This window comes from Chlorocebus sabaeus, chromosome 14 (assembly GCF_047675955.1).
Source record: "Chlorocebus sabaeus isolate Y175 chromosome 14, mChlSab1.0.hap1, whole genome shotgun sequence".
In the NCBI taxonomy this organism is placed as follows: Eukaryota; Metazoa; Chordata; class Mammalia; order Primates; family Cercopithecidae; genus Chlorocebus; species Chlorocebus sabaeus.
The window spans coordinates 84,901,099-84,918,437 of NC_132917.1; the positions used below are offsets into that span (position 1 = coordinate 84,901,099).

Sequence of the window (17,339 nt, forward strand, 5' to 3'; positions counted from 1 at the left end):
TATGCATGTAACAAAATTATACTTTTACCCCATGAATTTATACCAAAAAGAGTGTCCACCTGAAACAAAATATAAAGAAATTGATGCTGGAAAGGTTAAGTGAATTATACTTAGCCACACATTGACACAACTAGAATTAGAACTAAGCCCCAAACGTGATGGCCCTATTGCATGGCTGTTCCTCCTAGACCCTGACACCTTTATAGTTAGTACCATAATACATCCCCACTTAAAGGAACAAGCATGTGAACACCATCTTTTCCCAATGGCCACAGAAGCGTGTGATCCAAGGCCATGGCCCTAGACCAGGTTGGGACACTTCCCTGCCCAACAGCATTACATACACACAGATACACACACACAGTAAGGCTTGTTTGGACAGAACGGTGATGATAGCTAGTGAAGGGCTAAGGGGAGGGCTGCTGTTTACAGTTGTGCAGGATGTACACTGAACAACCTATGGGGGAGTCATTCATATTGTAGATATTATAGGCTGTGTATTTATCATGACGGCTTTCTGGCACATTAAAAGTCCCTTGAAGAGGAGACACCTTTTTCTCTCACACGAAGGCTCCATATGGGTTGGGGAGGGACAAGGCCAGCAAGAACAGGAATGGGGTAGGTAAGGTAGGGTAGGATCAGTGAAAGAACCAAATTGATATAGGAAATGGCCAGGCCTGGGCATAATCATCAAGGCTGAGGTTGGTTCCAGAGAAGGGTCAGAAGGGGCTGGTGAGTGAATGAGATGAAGAAAGGGAGACAATAAACTGAGCCAATTTTCTGAAAAGTTGGCTTGTGAGTGGTTGCAAAGAAATGAAATAGTGGCTGGAAAAGTAGCTGCCATCAAGGGAAGATCTTTGTTTTGGTTTTATTTTTAAGGATGGAATATAGTAATGCTTAATTGTATGATGATAGGAATATCAAGGAAACAGAGATCAATAATGCAGAAAGAGACAATGTAGGGGCTGAAAGTAAAGTCCACAATAATGTGAAACAGGCCAGAAGAGGCAAGGAAGGGAAGACAGCAGTTTCATAAATAGAGTGAATGTTGAGGGACTTCCCTCTTACCTAATATTTCATCTTGCTTGTGAGTCATGAGAACCATAGCTGTCTACAGATATTTGCTGAACAAATCCAGCAAATAATATCTATAAAAAGATGTATACCCTCATGCCTGTAATCCCAGCACTTTGGGAGGCTGAGGCAGGTGGATCACGAGGTCAGGAGATTGAGACCATCCTGGCTAATATGGTGAAACCCCATCTCTACTAAAAATACAAACAATTTGCCAGGCATGGTGGCAGGCGCCTGTAGTTCCAGTTACTCGGGAGGCTGAGGCAAGAAAACGGCATGAACCCAGGAGGCAGAGCTTGCAGTGAGCTGAGATCGTGCCACTGCACTCCAGCCTGGGCAACAGAGTGAGACTCCATCTCAAAAATAAATAAATAAATAAAAATAAAAAATAAATAAATAAATAAGTAAATAAAGATGTATACCCAATCAAGACAGAATAAGTACAAAAACACAAGGCACCATCCTCTGAGGGGCTGAAGGAGAAAATTAGGATAAAATTATGAAGGATCCTCATTCAACATACTTTTTTTTTCTTTTCAACTTTCAGGTGGTTTTTGCTCTTACAGACTTTGTGATAGAAAATCTTGGAAAACAGTTTATAGAGACACCACCTGTGGACCTGGCTACCCTGTATCAAGACATGTCATGCAACACTCCCCTGGTATTCATCTTAAGCACAGGCTCAGATCCCATGGGTGCATTTCAGAGGTTTGCCCGGGAAAGTGGATATTCAGAACGGTAAGGTCATGTTGTGCAGTTTTAATAATGCATATACGTATGAACATCTCTGTTAAAATTTGCCTTTGTTCTTCCCCTTGTGGAGCATAAACTCTTACATTCAGGTATCTCTTACTAAATAAATTAAGATATGTTAATAGTTAGCTATTGTTAAAATAGGGTCAAAAATCATAAAAGTAGCTGTAAATGTTATTTAAGCAAAGGAGTAATTGCTTAAAATGTTAAAGTATAATAATCTAGTGGAATAATGATTGAAATTTGTTTGGTATTTAACACAGGATTTTAACATAACCAAAAAGGTACTGAAGTGTACGCTCTATAGTCAACTATACAAAAGAAGAGTTCTTTATGTTCCATTATTAATCTCATCTTTCTCATGAGTCTTCACTCTGCTGGGTAATAGGGACAAGGGGAATGTTTAAACTTACCCATTTACATTATTTTCTTCTGATTTAAATGTCTCCTTTACAGTAAGCTGATTTGGGTTTTTTTAATGAAAGTTCAGTCTTCCTGACTCCTCTTTCTATCCCTAATCTTCTCCAAGATGTTATCCAGGTGAGTAAAAAAGTACACAAGACCACACAGCGGCAGAGGAGAATAGGGGTCTCAGATCCACAAGGTAGCCTCCAGCTCTGTTGGGTTCCTTCATGGAGTGGCTGGTCTGGCCTGGTCCCTGGACTAGGAATTAAGGATGGGTTCCATTAAGGATGTGTTCCATCTCTTCATTTGGAGTTCATGTTCTGTATTAGTCAGAAGTCTCCAGAGAAATAGAACTAATAAGATGTGTGTGTGTGTGTATGTGTGTGTGTGTGTGTGTGTGTGTGTGTGTATGTGTGTATGAAGTTGCAAGATTTGCAGTCAACAAACTAGAAACTCAGCACAGCTGATGTGTAGTTCCAGTCTGTGTCCAAAAGCCTGAGAGCCAGGAGAGCTAATGGTATGTGTATCAGTCCAAAACTCAGCAGGCTTGAGACACAAGAAGAGCCAATGTTTCAGTCTGAGTCTAAAGGCCAGAAAAAAACTGATGTTCCTGCTTAATGGTCAGGTAGGAGAAGTTCTCTCTTATTCTGCCTTTTTTTCTATTCAGGTCTTCAATTGATTAGCTAAGTCCCAGTCACTTAGCTTAGGAAGGGCAATTTGCTTTACTTCGTCTATTAATTGAAATGCTAATCTCACCCAGAAACACCCTTATAGACATACCCAGAATAATGTTTGACCAAATATGTAAATATCTCATGCCTCAGACAAGTTGACACATAAAATTAATCATCAAATGATCCTAAACGTTTGCCTTTGGTTCTGAAATCTCAACAAAGTATTACTATAGACTTATTAAGAGTTTCTGTGAATCAGTAAGAAAAAGAAAACAACCCAATAGGAATAAAGACAAAAAATACAAACAGAATTCTCAGAAAAGGAAAACTAAATGCCCAATAAGCATATTAAAATACGTCCAACCTTACTAGTAATTTGAAAACAACAAATTAAAACCATGAAAAGATGCCATTTCACACCTATCCAACTGGCAAAATGGTGGCAAAGATATGGAGCTATGGAAATAATTCATATTGCAAGGGGAGTAAAAAGTAAGCAAAAATTATCTGGCAGCATATATTAAAGTTAAAGAGGGCATCTTCAATATCTCAACAATTCACTACTGAATTTGCATCATCGAGAAAAAAATCAATCATATTTGTATAAGAAACCACATTCAAGTCCTTTTTTAAATAACTTCAACTCTTAGACTTATGTGGTATTTCATTTTCTGTTCCTGCATTAATTCATTTTAGAAAATGGCCTCCCACTGCATCTATGTTGCTGCAAAGAGCATATTATTCTTTTTATGACTGCATAGTGTTCCATGGTGTATGTATACATTTTCTTTATCCAATTCACCATTGATGAGTACCTACCTAGGTTGATTCCATATCATTGCTACTGTGAATAGTGTCAAGAACATTTACAGAAACATTGTTTGTAATAACAAAAGTTGGAAATAACCTAAATTTCCATCTAGAAAATGAGTATATAAATTGATACATTCATAAAAAGTAATATAATACAGTATAGCCATGAAAATGAATAAACTAGAATAATATCTATCAATATGACTATGTCACACAAACTAATATTGAGCAAAAAAGTTACATTTCAGAACTTAAATATTCAAGAAGTAGAATAAAATATGTAAAATTATTAAACAAGCAAATAATTGCATGTAACATTATTTAAGAATTCATATTTTTTTTAAGTGTAAAGAAAGGTAAAGAAATTATTTGAAATCCAGAATAGAAATGACCTTGGGAGTGGAGGTTAGATAATAAGAAGTAAACAGGGAGAGGCAGACTACAGTCTCAGATCTTGTAGATAATGTTTTATTTCTTAAGCTGGGTTGTGGATACATGAATACGCGTTGTATTAACTTCATCACTTTTGTAACTCTTAACTATTTCATAATAATTTTTAAAGTAAGGGTAGAATTCAAGGTGACAATTAGAAAATTAGGAAGATTATTAATCAGTAACTAATGAGTGCTAATTTCTTGATATATTCAGGAGGAAAAAAGAAGTATAGAATCACTATATTCCCTTAGGAAAATTACTGGTTTAATGTACGTGTTAAAATTTTAGGGGAAAAGACTAAAATGATAAATGATCTGCAGCTTCCAAACAAGCAGAGGAGAAAAAGGATATAGTCCAATATTTCCATCCAAAAGCAGATAGGAATGAAGAAAATAAAAAATGAAGTATAGTAAGCCAAAAAGTCAAACCAGAGAGTAGAAATTAGTGCAAATACCTACATAGGTATAAATATTTGTTCATTTATTTATTTGTTCACCTAAGAACAAATAAAAGTGATCAAGTTAGATTTCAAAGACAATTTTGATATATGCTATTTAGAAATCACATATACAATATAAAAACAATATATGCAATATATGCAATTTTGATATATGCTATTTAGAAATCACATATACAATATAAAAACAATACAGAAGGTAGAAAATAAAGAAATTCAAAAGATACATGCCATGCAAATACTAATGAAAAGAGAGCTAGTAATAGTTCCAACTTATATCACAAAACAGAGTTTGAAGCAAAACATTTTATTAAGGATAAAATGGAAAACTACATGATATACAAAATTATTCACAAAGAAGAGACACCAATTGTGAAATTGTACACAACTAACAACAAATGTTGAATTGTATAAAGCAAAAACTGGAGAAATTTATACAAGAAGAAATTGATAAATCAACATTAATATGGAAAATTTCAACACATCTGACAGAAACTGTCATGAAGCAAACAAAAGTTGCAAAATTGGTAAAAATATAAAATATTCAGACAGTGAAATTAAGAACTTCGATTTCTGTACTTAACAAATGTAACAAATGCAAGATTTTCAAGCATCCATGGAACATTTACAAAAATTAGCCATGTGTTTAGAAAGACACATATTTCTAAAAGAAGACAGATATTTTCTCTGACCACAATAAAATCTTAGGAATCTATCTTAAAACATTATTTTTAAACATTTTGGGAAACAAAAAAATGCACTTCTCCACGTCCATGTGTTAAAGAGAAAACATAATGGGAATTTCCGTAAGTGGAAGTAGATGACAAAAACAATATTACACATAAAAACCTGTCGGATGTAATCATGTGGCACTTAGCGGTAAATTGATACTTCTCATTCCAGTGATAACAAACTAAGGACTCAGATCAATATTTCCACTAAGAATACCCAGAAACCATAGACAAAATATGTAAGGAAATATATGTTTGAAGGTCTGGAGAATTAATAAATAAGTGAAGAATATTTAGGAGAAAAGGAAAACCTAGAGCAATGAGCCCAGCACTCAAGGCCGTTTTTTCCCTAGAGGCACCAGAGGAGGAGGCTAAAGGGCTGTGAAGCTGAGCAGACACTTTGATTACTACAGAGGACAAAAGAGACAAAATAAGAACCCAGAGCCCACTAAGTAGGAGGGGAGGCCGGTAAACCCCGCTTACTTTAGGTTTGCACTCCAAGGAGATTTATCAAAACAAATAATGCCAGGTAAGAAATAAATGGTTTGTGAAAGAGGTTAAGATGATCCCTGACTACTAGTATCTCTGGATGCCTGCCAGAAAATGTAAATCTTATCTGGGGGAACAGAACATTTTAGCTGCACAAGAAAATATGTACGAGAGAACCCCGGACTATGTGTTTAAAAACCAAGAAAAACAGTATATATTAGAAACAGAGCACAGGGTATCCTGATAGTGGATACATGACATTAATTTTAAGATAACTTCAAAATGTTCAAGGAAATAAAAAATTGAGAAAATTGCAGACAATTTAAATTACTTAAAATAAAATTCTAGAATGTAAAAATATAACTGAGCCAGTCACAGTAGCTTATGCCTGTAATCTCAGCATTTTGGGAGGCTATGTAGGAAGATCACTTGAGCCCAGGAGTTTGAGACCAGACTGGACAACATAATGAGACACCATCATTACAAAAAATTAGCCAGGTGGAGTGGTGCACACCTGTAGTCCCAGCTACTCAGAAGGCTGAGGTAAGAGGATCACCTGAGCCCAGGAGGTTGAGACTGCAGTGAGCCATGTTCATGCTACTGCACTCGAGCCTGAGTGACAGAGTGAGATCCTGTGTCCAAAAAAAAAAGTATATATATATATATAGATACACATATTTATAAGTGTGTGTGTATATATATCTATATATATAACTGAAAGAAAGAATTCAATATATCAATTTGCTGAATTGAAAGTATAAAGAGACAAAACAATGGAAAAGATGGAAGAGAAGATAAGAGACAGAGATACACTGGCAAGATCTATTAAAGTGTAGTTTGAGTCCCAGAAGGAGAGAAGAGTGAAGAATATTTTAATAAACAATGGCTGAGAATTTTCCAAAACGAAAGACATCCATCCACAGATTATATAAACTCTACTAAACCCCAAGCATAATAAATGCAAAGAAAATTCTCTACCTAGACCCCTTATAGTGAATTGTGGGGGGGAAAAAAGAACATATTAAAAACAGATTAACTTTAAAGATGCAACAAATATGCCATTGACTGATTTCTCTGCAGAAATAACGAAATCTGGAAGACATATATTCTAAGTGTGAAAAGCAAATTACTGTCAAAACTTCTCTTAAAAAATGAAGTCAACATTAAGCCTTTTTTAGACAAAAAATAATTGAAAACGGAAACTCAAAAATAAATTAAGCAGAATAACGGTGGAACTATATCAAAACTTGTGAGATACTCCTAAAGCCAGAATAAGAGGGAAATTTTATAGGCTTAAATATATATGTTATATAAAAATATATATAAAACAGAAATTAAATTCTACTAGAATTTTAAAAATAAAAATAAGAGCAAGAATTAATGACTTAGGAAACATACAATAGACAGGATCCAAAAGACCAAAAGTTAACTTTTTAAGCTTAATAAAACTAGTAAATTCCTACTGAAACTGATTAGAGAGTCTAAAAAAACTTATCAAAATGAATGAGGGAATATCATTACAGATCAGCAGACATTAAAATGATTATATTATTTTAAAAAACTTGTATCACTGAATTTGAAAATTTTAGTGAAATTTAAAGTTCCTCAAAAAACATAATTTTTAAAATTGATAAGCATAAATGGCATTGCTGAATAGTCCAATAATTTTAAAAGAAATTTATTATTAGAAACCCTCCCACAATAAAAGCATAAAAAGTCAAATACTTCAAGACAAATACAGTAAAAGATATGTAAGATCTCACCACAGAAAAGTATATAATATTACTGAAGGAAATCAAAAAGACCTAAGTAAATGGATGGATATGCCATATTTATTAAGTGGAAGACTCAATATTGTAAAGATATCAATTCTCTTCAAGTTGATCTATATATTCAATACCACCACATCAAAATACCATTCAGTGTTTTGGGTGGAAATTGACAAGATACTTCTAAAACTTACATATAAACGCAAGGACCAAGAAAAACCAAGCCAAGTGTTATATCAGCAAACAATGGCAGAGTAGAAATTCCAAAAATCTATCTCTACACGTGTAAAGAAAATGTATGTGCTAAGTTCAAGAGTAGGTTGAATCAGGTATCTGGGCCAGTGTGACTCAGCAAGTTTGGAGCACAGGCACAAAACTCTACTTGTTATATAACCTGTTTGTGTAAACTCATACTTGGCTCTGAGCCACTATTTGTAAAAGGTACAACTGCCCTGCTGATGCTGTACATATTGTCCACACCCAGAGAGAGAGAGTGGAGTTGCTGACCCTGTAAGGGAGGGCCATGCGGGCGGCAGGAGCCGTGGAGCCAGCCTCTGAGAAGGGCTGCAGCCAGAGTGGGCAACCAAGATAAAGACAGACAGAGCAGCCAGAGAATAAAAGCCATATTTTACCTGCCTATGACCCCGCGAATGTTCTTTCAGCTATCTGCCACCCGTCCACTCACTCCCCCTCAGACCTCAGCATGGGCTGGAACCTGACACTTGGTGTGACAACACAAAAATAACAGTCTGGGAAAAACTGTCCTAATCAACTTTATCAAAACTCTGGAAAATAACCAAAGGTTTCAGCAACCAAGTGAATGCTTAATAAAGAAAAAACAGCTGAATCTAGACGGGAGAGCCTTGTAGCATTTTAACTTACCCCAACCCACATTCTCTAGCTGAGCAGTGGTGTGAGTTCCTGGTGCCATAGTGAACAGAAAATATCTTGTTCTTGGGGGATTGTAGTTGTTTGTTTTGGCCTGTCTGGTGGCTCTTTGAAGGACTAGGTCACAGGTCCTGATTTTATTTCATCTAACTAGGAATGCTCCAAGAGAGAGGTATTACCCTGGAAGATTTTGTCAAAATTATTTAAAGGTAAAATGTATGAGCCACTGCCTCCTGGCCCAAGGGATAACAGTTGAGGCAACAAGCAGACAAAGCAGAAAGCCTGGGAGGAAAGGTGAGAGTAAGATGCTTTGGGAAACAAAAAGTTTGAAAATCTCCCACATATTTTTGGGAATCCAGAAGGCCACACTCAGGTTCACGGTTGGGTGTGTACTCACAAAAGACGTGAGAAGGAACTAAGCTGTAACCTCTGGTTGACCTTCAGGCTTGGCCCAACCAGAAAGTGAAGGTTAATGCAGATTTGTAAACTGCTCAGCTGAGTGTTGAAATCAGACCCCAAGGCACACACAGAGCCCATCTGCAAAATCTGGGAAATTTTTGTTGTGGTTATTTCAGACATTTAATGAAATCTCTGTTGAATTACTAGCTAATCTAGTAATACTAAACTAATTGAATAGAGACATACAACAAAAAATACTGACCTTACAAAATTAGTTCACAAAAGTCATTTAAAAAACCAAAGACAACAACAAGAAACACTGGGAAGTGAGGACAGTCTAATTTCTAGAGTTGTGACATTATAATATTCTAAATGTCTGCTTTACAACAACAACAAAAAATACAAAGTATCCAAAGAAATAAGAAATTATGACCCATTCAAAAACAATAAAAACTGACCCTGATGAATGCCAGACATTGGGCTTACTAGACAAAAACTTTAAATCAACTATTTTAAATATGCTCATACAGTTAAAGGATACATGAACAACTAAAGGAAAACATGAGAATGATGCCTCACCAAAATAGAGAATATCAATGAGATAGAATTTATTAAAAGGAACCAAGTAGAAATTCTGGAGATAAAAAGTACAATAAAATGGAAAATATACAAAAGGGATACAAGAATAGATGTTAAGAAACAGAAGAAAGAACCATGAACATGCAGATAGGTCTGTTGAGATTACTCAATTTGATGGGCAGAAAGAAAAAAGTACAAACAGAACCTGCCAGGTGTAGTGGCTCATACCTGTAACCCCAGCACTGTAGGAGGCCAAGGTGGAAGGATCATGTGAAGCTAGGAGTTACAGACCAGCCTAGGCAACAAGGCAAGACCCTGCCTCTGCAAATAATAATAATAATAATAATAATAATTTGCCTGGCATAGTGGCATGTGCCTGTAGTCCACTTGGGAGGCTGAGGCAGGAAGATTGCTTGTGCCCAGGAGTTTGAGGCTCCAGCGATCTAAGATCATACCACTGCACTGTAGCCTATTGGCAGAGCAAGATCCTGTGTCAAAAAAAAAAAAAAAGGTGGGCCAGGCACAGTGGCTCACACCTTTAATCCCAGCACTTTGGGAGGCCAAGGCAAGTGGATCACCAGAGGTCAGGAGTTGGAGACCACCTTGCCCAACATGGAGAAACCCCGTCTCTACTAAAAATACAAAATTTGCTGGATGTGGTGGTATATGACTGTAATCCCAGATACTCAGGAGACTGAGGCAGGAGAATCCCTTGAACCTGGGAGGTAGAGTTTGCAGTGAGCTGAGATTGCACCATTGCACACAAAGAGCGAAACTCAGTCTCAAAAAAAGTTGACATAACCTAAGATACCTGAGAGATACCATCGACCATATCAACATACACTAATGGAAATCCGAGAAGAGGAGAAAGAGGGGGAAAGAAAGAACATTTGAAGAAATAATGTCCCATACTTCCCAAATTGATAAAAGATATGAATCTACACATCCAAAGACCTTAATGATTCTAAGTAGGATAAACTCAAAGAGAGCTATACCAAGACACACTATAATCAGACTATCAAAAGACAAGACAAAGAAATAATCCTGAAAGCAGCAAGAGAGAAGTGAACTTTCACAGATAAGAGATTCTCAGTAAAATTAATGGCTGTTCTCATCAGAATCCATGACATCAGAGGCAATGGAATGGCATATTCAAAGTTCTGGGGGTGAAAGAGGGACTGTTAACCAAGAATTCTATATCTGGCAAAATGATCCTTCAAAAATGAAGAAAAATTTAAGACATCCCCAGGTAAACAAAAACTGAGAAAGTCTGTCACTAGTAGAACTGCCCTACAAGAAATACTAAAATGAGTTGTTCAGACTAAAATTAAAGGACACTAGACAGCAAATTGAATTCACACAAAGAAATAAATAACCCAAGTAAGCATAACTACATAGGTAAATATATGTCACTAATAATATACTTTTGGCTTATAATTCCTCTTTTCATTTTGTATATAATTTAAAAGGCAAAAGCATAAAACAATAATTATAAATATACGTTGGTGGTCATGCAATGTATAAAAATGTAGTTTGTGACACAATAACAACACAAGAGAAGGCAGAGCTATGTAGTAGCAAATTTTGTATACAACTGAAACTAAATTGGTATTATTTCAAATTTAAATTTTTATGAATTCAGATGTTAATTGTAATCCATGACATGGTCACTATGAACACAATTAAAAATATATACAATATAGTAAAAGAAATGAGCAGAGAATCAAAATCAATATCTAACTAACCAAAAGAAGGCAGTGATGGAGGAATTGAGGAACAAAAAGGATATGACACGTAAAAAAATCATAGAAGTACATTCTTCCTTATTAGTAATTATATTAAATGCAAATGGATTAAAGTCTCCAATTTAAAGACAGAGATTGGCAGAATGGATTTCAAACACACACACACACACACACACACACACACACACAAAATTCAATTACATGCTGCCTACAAGAGATTCACATTAGATCCAACCAGTAACTAAAAGAGCTGAAGTGGCTATAATATCAGGAAGAAAAATAGACTTCAAGACAAAAGTTGTTACAAAAGACAATATAATTTAATGATAAGACAATCATCAAAAAGACATAACAATTGTCAACCAAGTCCCAAAATATATAAAGTAAAAACTGACAGAATTGAAGGCAGAAATAGTTCAATGAAAACAGTTAGAAATTTCAATGTCCCATCTTTAATAATGGATAGAACAATCATGAAAAAAAGATAAGGTAATAGAAGACTTCAACAACATTAAAACTAATATTAACAGATTTGACAGACATATATAGAACACTGTACCCAACAATATCAGAATAAACCTTCTTCTCAAGTACACATAGTACATTCTCCTGGATAGTTCATATGTCAGGCCACAAAGCAAGTCTCAATAAACTTAAGAAGATTGAGCCATAAAAAGCATCTTTCAAACACTAATGGAATAAAATTAGAAATAAATAACAGAAGGAAATATGGACAATTCAAAAACATATGGAAATTAAATGATACACTTTTAAGAAATCACAAGGGAAATTAGAAAATGTTCATTTTTTAAAACTTCAACTTCTACTTTAGATTCAGGTTTCTTAACATGTGCATATTGCATGTTGCTGAAGTTTGAATACAAATGATCCTATCACCAAAGTAGTGAGCATAATACCCAAGAGTTAGTTTTTCAACCCTCTCTTCCTCCCCTATCTGGTAGTCTCCAGTGTCCATTTTTCCAATATTTATGTCCTTGTATACCCAATGTTTAGTTTCCCCTTATAAATGAGAATATGCAGTATTTGGTTTTCTGATTCTGTGTTATAGTAATGACCTCCAGCTGCATCCATGTTGCTGCAAAGGACCAGATTTTATTCCTTTATGTGGTTGCATCATATTCCATGGTTTATAGTACCACATTTTCTTTATCCAGTCCACCATTATGAGAGAATCTGGCTTGATAGAATATCTTTGCTATTGTGAATACTGCAAGTGCATGTGTATTCTTAGTAGAATAATTGATTTTCTTTGGGATATATACCCATTAATGGGAATGGTGGGTTGAATGGTAATTCTGTTTTAAGTTCTTTCATAAATCTCCAAATTGCTTTTTAAAGTGGCTGAATTAATTTACACTGTGAATGAATGCACAGTTTATACACCGACAGTGTGTAAGTGTCCCATTTTCTATGCAGCCTCACTAGCATCTGTTAATTTTTGACTTTTTAATAATAGCCATTCTGACTAGTGTGAGATGGTATCTCATTGTGGTTTTCATTTGCATTTCCCTGATGATTAGTGACATTGAGCATTTTTATATGCTTTTGGATGCCTGTATGTCTTTTTTTGAGAAGTGTTATTCGTATCTTTTGTCCACTTTTTAATGGAGTTTTTTGCTGTTGAATTAACTTTCTTATGGATTCTGAATATTAGACTTTTTCAGATACATATTTACTCCCAGTCTGTAGGTTGTATTTACCCTGTTGATAGTTTCTTTTTCTGCACAAAAAGTCTTCCACTTAATTTGGTCCCATATATCAATTTTTGAATTTTTGCAATTGCTTTGGAGTACTTAGTCATAAATTCTTTTCCAAGGCTGATGTCTAAAATGGTGGTTCCTAGGTTATCTTCTAAGATTTTTATAGTTTGAGGTCTTACGTTTAAATCTTTAATCCATCTGGAGTTAATTTTGGTATATAGTGAAACATAAGAGTTCAGTTTTATTCTTCTGCATGTAGTTAGTCAGCTATCCTAACATCATTTATTAAACAGAAAACCTTTTCCCCATTGCTTATTAGTGTCAGTGTTGTCAAAGATGAGATGACTGTAGGTGTGCGGCTTTATTTCTGGGGTCTCTATTCTGTTCTATTGGTCTATGTGTCTATTTTTGTACCAGTACCATGCTGTTTTGGTTACTGTAGCCTTATAGTACAGTTTGAAGTTGGGTAATATAATGTCCCAGCTTTGTTCTTTTTACGCAGGATTGCTTAGCCATTCAGATTCTTTTTTGGTTATATATGAATTTTAGAATAGTTTTGCAGTGAAATGGGTAGTTTGATAGGAATAGTGTTGAATCTGTATATTGCTTTGGGCAGTATGGTCATTTTGACAGTATTGATTCTTCAAGTGAATTAGCATGGAATGTTTTTCCATTTGTTTGTGTCATTTATGAGTTCCTCTGGTAGTATTTTGCAGTTCTCCTTGTAGAGATCGTTCACCTCCTTGGCTAGATGTATTATTCTTTTTGTGGCTATTGTAAATGGCATTCCTTTCTTGATTTGGCTCTCAGTTTATTGTTATTGTTGTATAGATATGCTATTGATTTTTGTGCGTTGATTTTGTATCCTGAAACTTACTGAAGACATTTATCAGTCTTCCAGTTACAAAATCAAGTGATTGGAGAAGAAAGATAGTTTGAGTTCTTCTTTTCCTATTTGGATGTATTTTATTTCTTTCTCTTGCCTGATTGTTTTGGCTATGATTTCCAGTACTATCTTGAAAAGGGGTGGTGAGAGTGGGAATCCTTGTCTTGTTCCAGTTCTCAAGGAGAATGATTCTAGCTTTTGCCCATTCAGTATGATATTGACTGTGGATTTGTCATAGATGATTCTTAATATTTTGAAGTATGTCCCTTCAATGCCTAGTTTCTTTGTTAATAATTTTTGTCATGAAGAAATGTTGGATTTTATCAAAAGCCTTTTCTATGTCTGTTGAGATGATCATGCTTTTTTTATTTTAATTCTGGTTTTTTTGTGAGTCACATTTACTGATTTGTGTCTGTTGAACCAGCATTGCATCCCAGGAATGAAGCCTACTTGGTCATGGTGAATTAGCTTTTTAATATGCTGCTGGATTCACTTTCCTAGTATTTTGTTGAGAATTTTTGCATCTATGTTCATCAGGGATATTGGCCTGATGTTTTCATTTTTGTTGTGTCTGTGCCAGATATTGGTATCAGGATGATGCTGACTTCACAGAATGAGTGAGAGAGGAGTCCTTGCTTTTTGAATTTTGGAATAGTTTCAGTAGGATTGGTACCAGCTATTATTTGTATATCTGGTAGAATTCCACTGTGAATTTTTCTGGTCCAGGGCTTTGCTTGGTAGGATTTTTATTCCCAATTCAATTTCATTACTCATTATTGGTCTGCTTAGGATTTCTGTTTTTTCCTGGTTCAATCTTGGGAGGTGGTGTGTCTCCAGAAATTGATCCATTTCCTCTAGACTTTTCATGTTTCTGTGCAGAAAGTTATTAAGAATAGTCTCTGAGGATCTTTTGTATTTCTGTAGGATTAGTTGTGATATCACCTTTGTCATTTCTCATTGTGTTTATTTGGATCTTCTCTCTTTTTTTCTTTGTTAATCTAGTTAGTGTCTATCAATCTTGTTTATCCTTTCAAAAAACAAACTGTTGGTTTTATTCATTCTCTTTTTTCAGTGGTCAAGGTTTATTGGGGATTTTAGTTGGTATGATACTTGGATAGTTGGTTGCATTGTTTATATGTAGATCTTTTCACATTATATGGTAATGTACACTACTGATATATATAGAGATCACAAAATAAGATCCTTTGGAACAATTATACACAAGACATGCGATATTGGATTTATACACTGGATCCCAGGATGTGACTGATTGGGAAAGAATGTTGAACTAGGAATGTCCAGTGAAGGAGCCAGAAAGTTATATACACACAGTAAACATCCATCTGGCTCAAGGGGCAACTGCAGCATGTGCAGCATTGGCAGAGTTGCCTCAGAGTTGGTAAAACTATTTCACACTGACCAGTTTAGGACTACACAAGATTAATACCATCTAGCATCAGGATATAGCTGTAGGATTTTACAAACCTTTCCTATGTCCAACTTCAGGAATTGATGTTTTTCCCAGTGCATCTTAAAATATCGCTGCTTTGATCACAGAACAGATAAAAAGGACAACATGCACAACCTCCAACTAAAATCCTACTGTACCCTAGACAGTGAAATGGTATGACATCAGAAGACTTTAAAATTGCAAGTCTTTTTAGAGTCCCCAAAGTGTAACTGCACTCTTCTTCAAACAGACCTCTTCCTCAGGAGTCAGAGTCACCTTCACACAAGGTCGGAGATTCCATTCTGTCCCAAAATGCAAGGAACACTAACGAAGACATTATCCTTTATTCCATAGAGACCCTTAATCATGGTGGAAATTAGGTGCACCCACCTAAGATTCTTCATTATACTCTCTGCCAAATTTGCCACAGAGGGTCCAATGCCCCAGCCTTTGAGTTTGATCACCTCATAAGCACTCTCAGCCACCTACTTGTGAGCCTCTTTCCACTATTACTTATCTGTATCAGTCCCCAAATCTGGGTGCAGAGTCTTCAAGGAGGCACCAGCAACATTCACTCCACTCCATACAGGCACACTGGAATCTCCATGTTCCCCAAGGACCTACCCTTGACAGCTTAATGAGTGAACTCCCAGCCTTTCCCCCATCAGGTAACGGAATTGGGCTGAATCCAGATTGCAACCACTTTCAATAACACGGTTTTGGGGAAGGTCACTTATCTTCCAAGCCACATGGGTCAAGATATCCACTGGATTTGAAACAATAAGTAAATTGCAGTTCAGCCTGTATTTTACAACATTAGGAATGATGAATTTAAAGATGTTCATGTTATGCTAGACCAAATTAAGACAGCTGTCTCCCTCTTGCTGATGTGCCCAAGCAGTGAAAATGACCAGCTTGGAGTTTGCAGTTACATTAGTCTTTGCCAGAGACAATCTTTGGTGTTCTAAGGAAAAGGCTGCCATATTGGAGATCCATTATCTCTCCCTTCAATTTATCTTCCATGACATCAACAAGAGCAAGTTCATCTACTGAGTCCTTTGTGGACTTGTTGGCATGGCACAGGCCATGCCAACAGCACCAATCCCAGCAACTATAATCTTTTTTTTTTTTTTAAGGGTCAAAACATTTTATTCTCTTCCCTTTTTTTTCTTTTTTAATAAAGTTAAACAGTAAAACGAAAATTCACAAGCTGCCTCCCTGTCCACCCCCGCCTCCCTCCCCCGCCCACGGTCTTCGGCATTGGTTCCCTTCCAGCAACTCTAATCTTATTCTCGGGGGGTCTCTTCTTCCTCTAGAAGATTATGAATCAGCTGATCCTTGAGAGTTGTCATATTGAACTTGGAACCAAAAGGAATCGGGAATGCACATCCAGCAGGTGTCAGGGGCGCATGACAATGAGATCCGGACTCGGCGGCAGTGGCTCCAGCACCTGGCTTTATTAATTCGTTGTATGGATTTTGGGGTCCCAATTTCATTTAGTTCTGCTCTGATTTTAATTATTCCTTTTCTTCTGCTAACTTCAGGATTTGTTTGTTCTTGTTCTAGTTCCTCTAATTGCAGTATTAGATCGTGAATCTAATTCTCAATGTAGGAATTTAGCACTATAAACTTTTTTTTTTTTTTTTTTTTTTGAGACAGGATCTCAGTCTGTTGCCCAGGCTGTACTGTGGTGGAGTGATCATGGCTCATTGCAGCCTCAACCTCCCCAGAGTCAGGTGATCCTCCCTCCTCCACCTCCCAAGGAGCTGGGACTACAGGCACACATCACCATGCCTGGCTAATTTCTGTATTTTTTGTAGAGACAGGGTTTTGCCAGGTTGCCCAGGATCATCTCAAACTGAGTTCAAGTGCCCTCCACCTCAGCCTCCCAAAGTGCTGGGATTACAGGCACTGCATCCAGACATACTGTAAACTTTTAACGCTGCTGTTACTGCATCCCAGATATTTCAGTATGTTGTGTCTTTCTTTTCATTTGTTTCAAAGAAGTGTTTTATTTCTGTCTTAATATGTTATTTACCCAAAAGTCACTCAGAAGAAAGTTGTTTCGTTT

At 36.1% G+C, this 17,339-nt stretch overlaps 1 protein-coding gene and 1 pseudogene across 1 annotated transcript in view; one reads left to right on the top strand and one right to left on the bottom strand.

The window, feature by feature from the left end:
* Window positions 1-17,339, top strand: part of DNAH6 (dynein axonemal heavy chain 6) — a 313,929-nt gene that overhangs the window by 256,247 nt on the left and 40,343 nt on the right. The window contains exon 64 of the mRNA XM_007970043.3: window positions 1,622-1,812. Within this exon, the coding sequence (XP_007968234.3) occupies window positions 1,622-1,812 (191 nt within the window). The remainder of the gene's footprint in view (window positions 1-1,621; window positions 1,813-17,339) is intronic.
* Window positions 11,102-16,881, bottom strand: LOC103220983 (L-lactate dehydrogenase A chain-like; annotated as a pseudogene).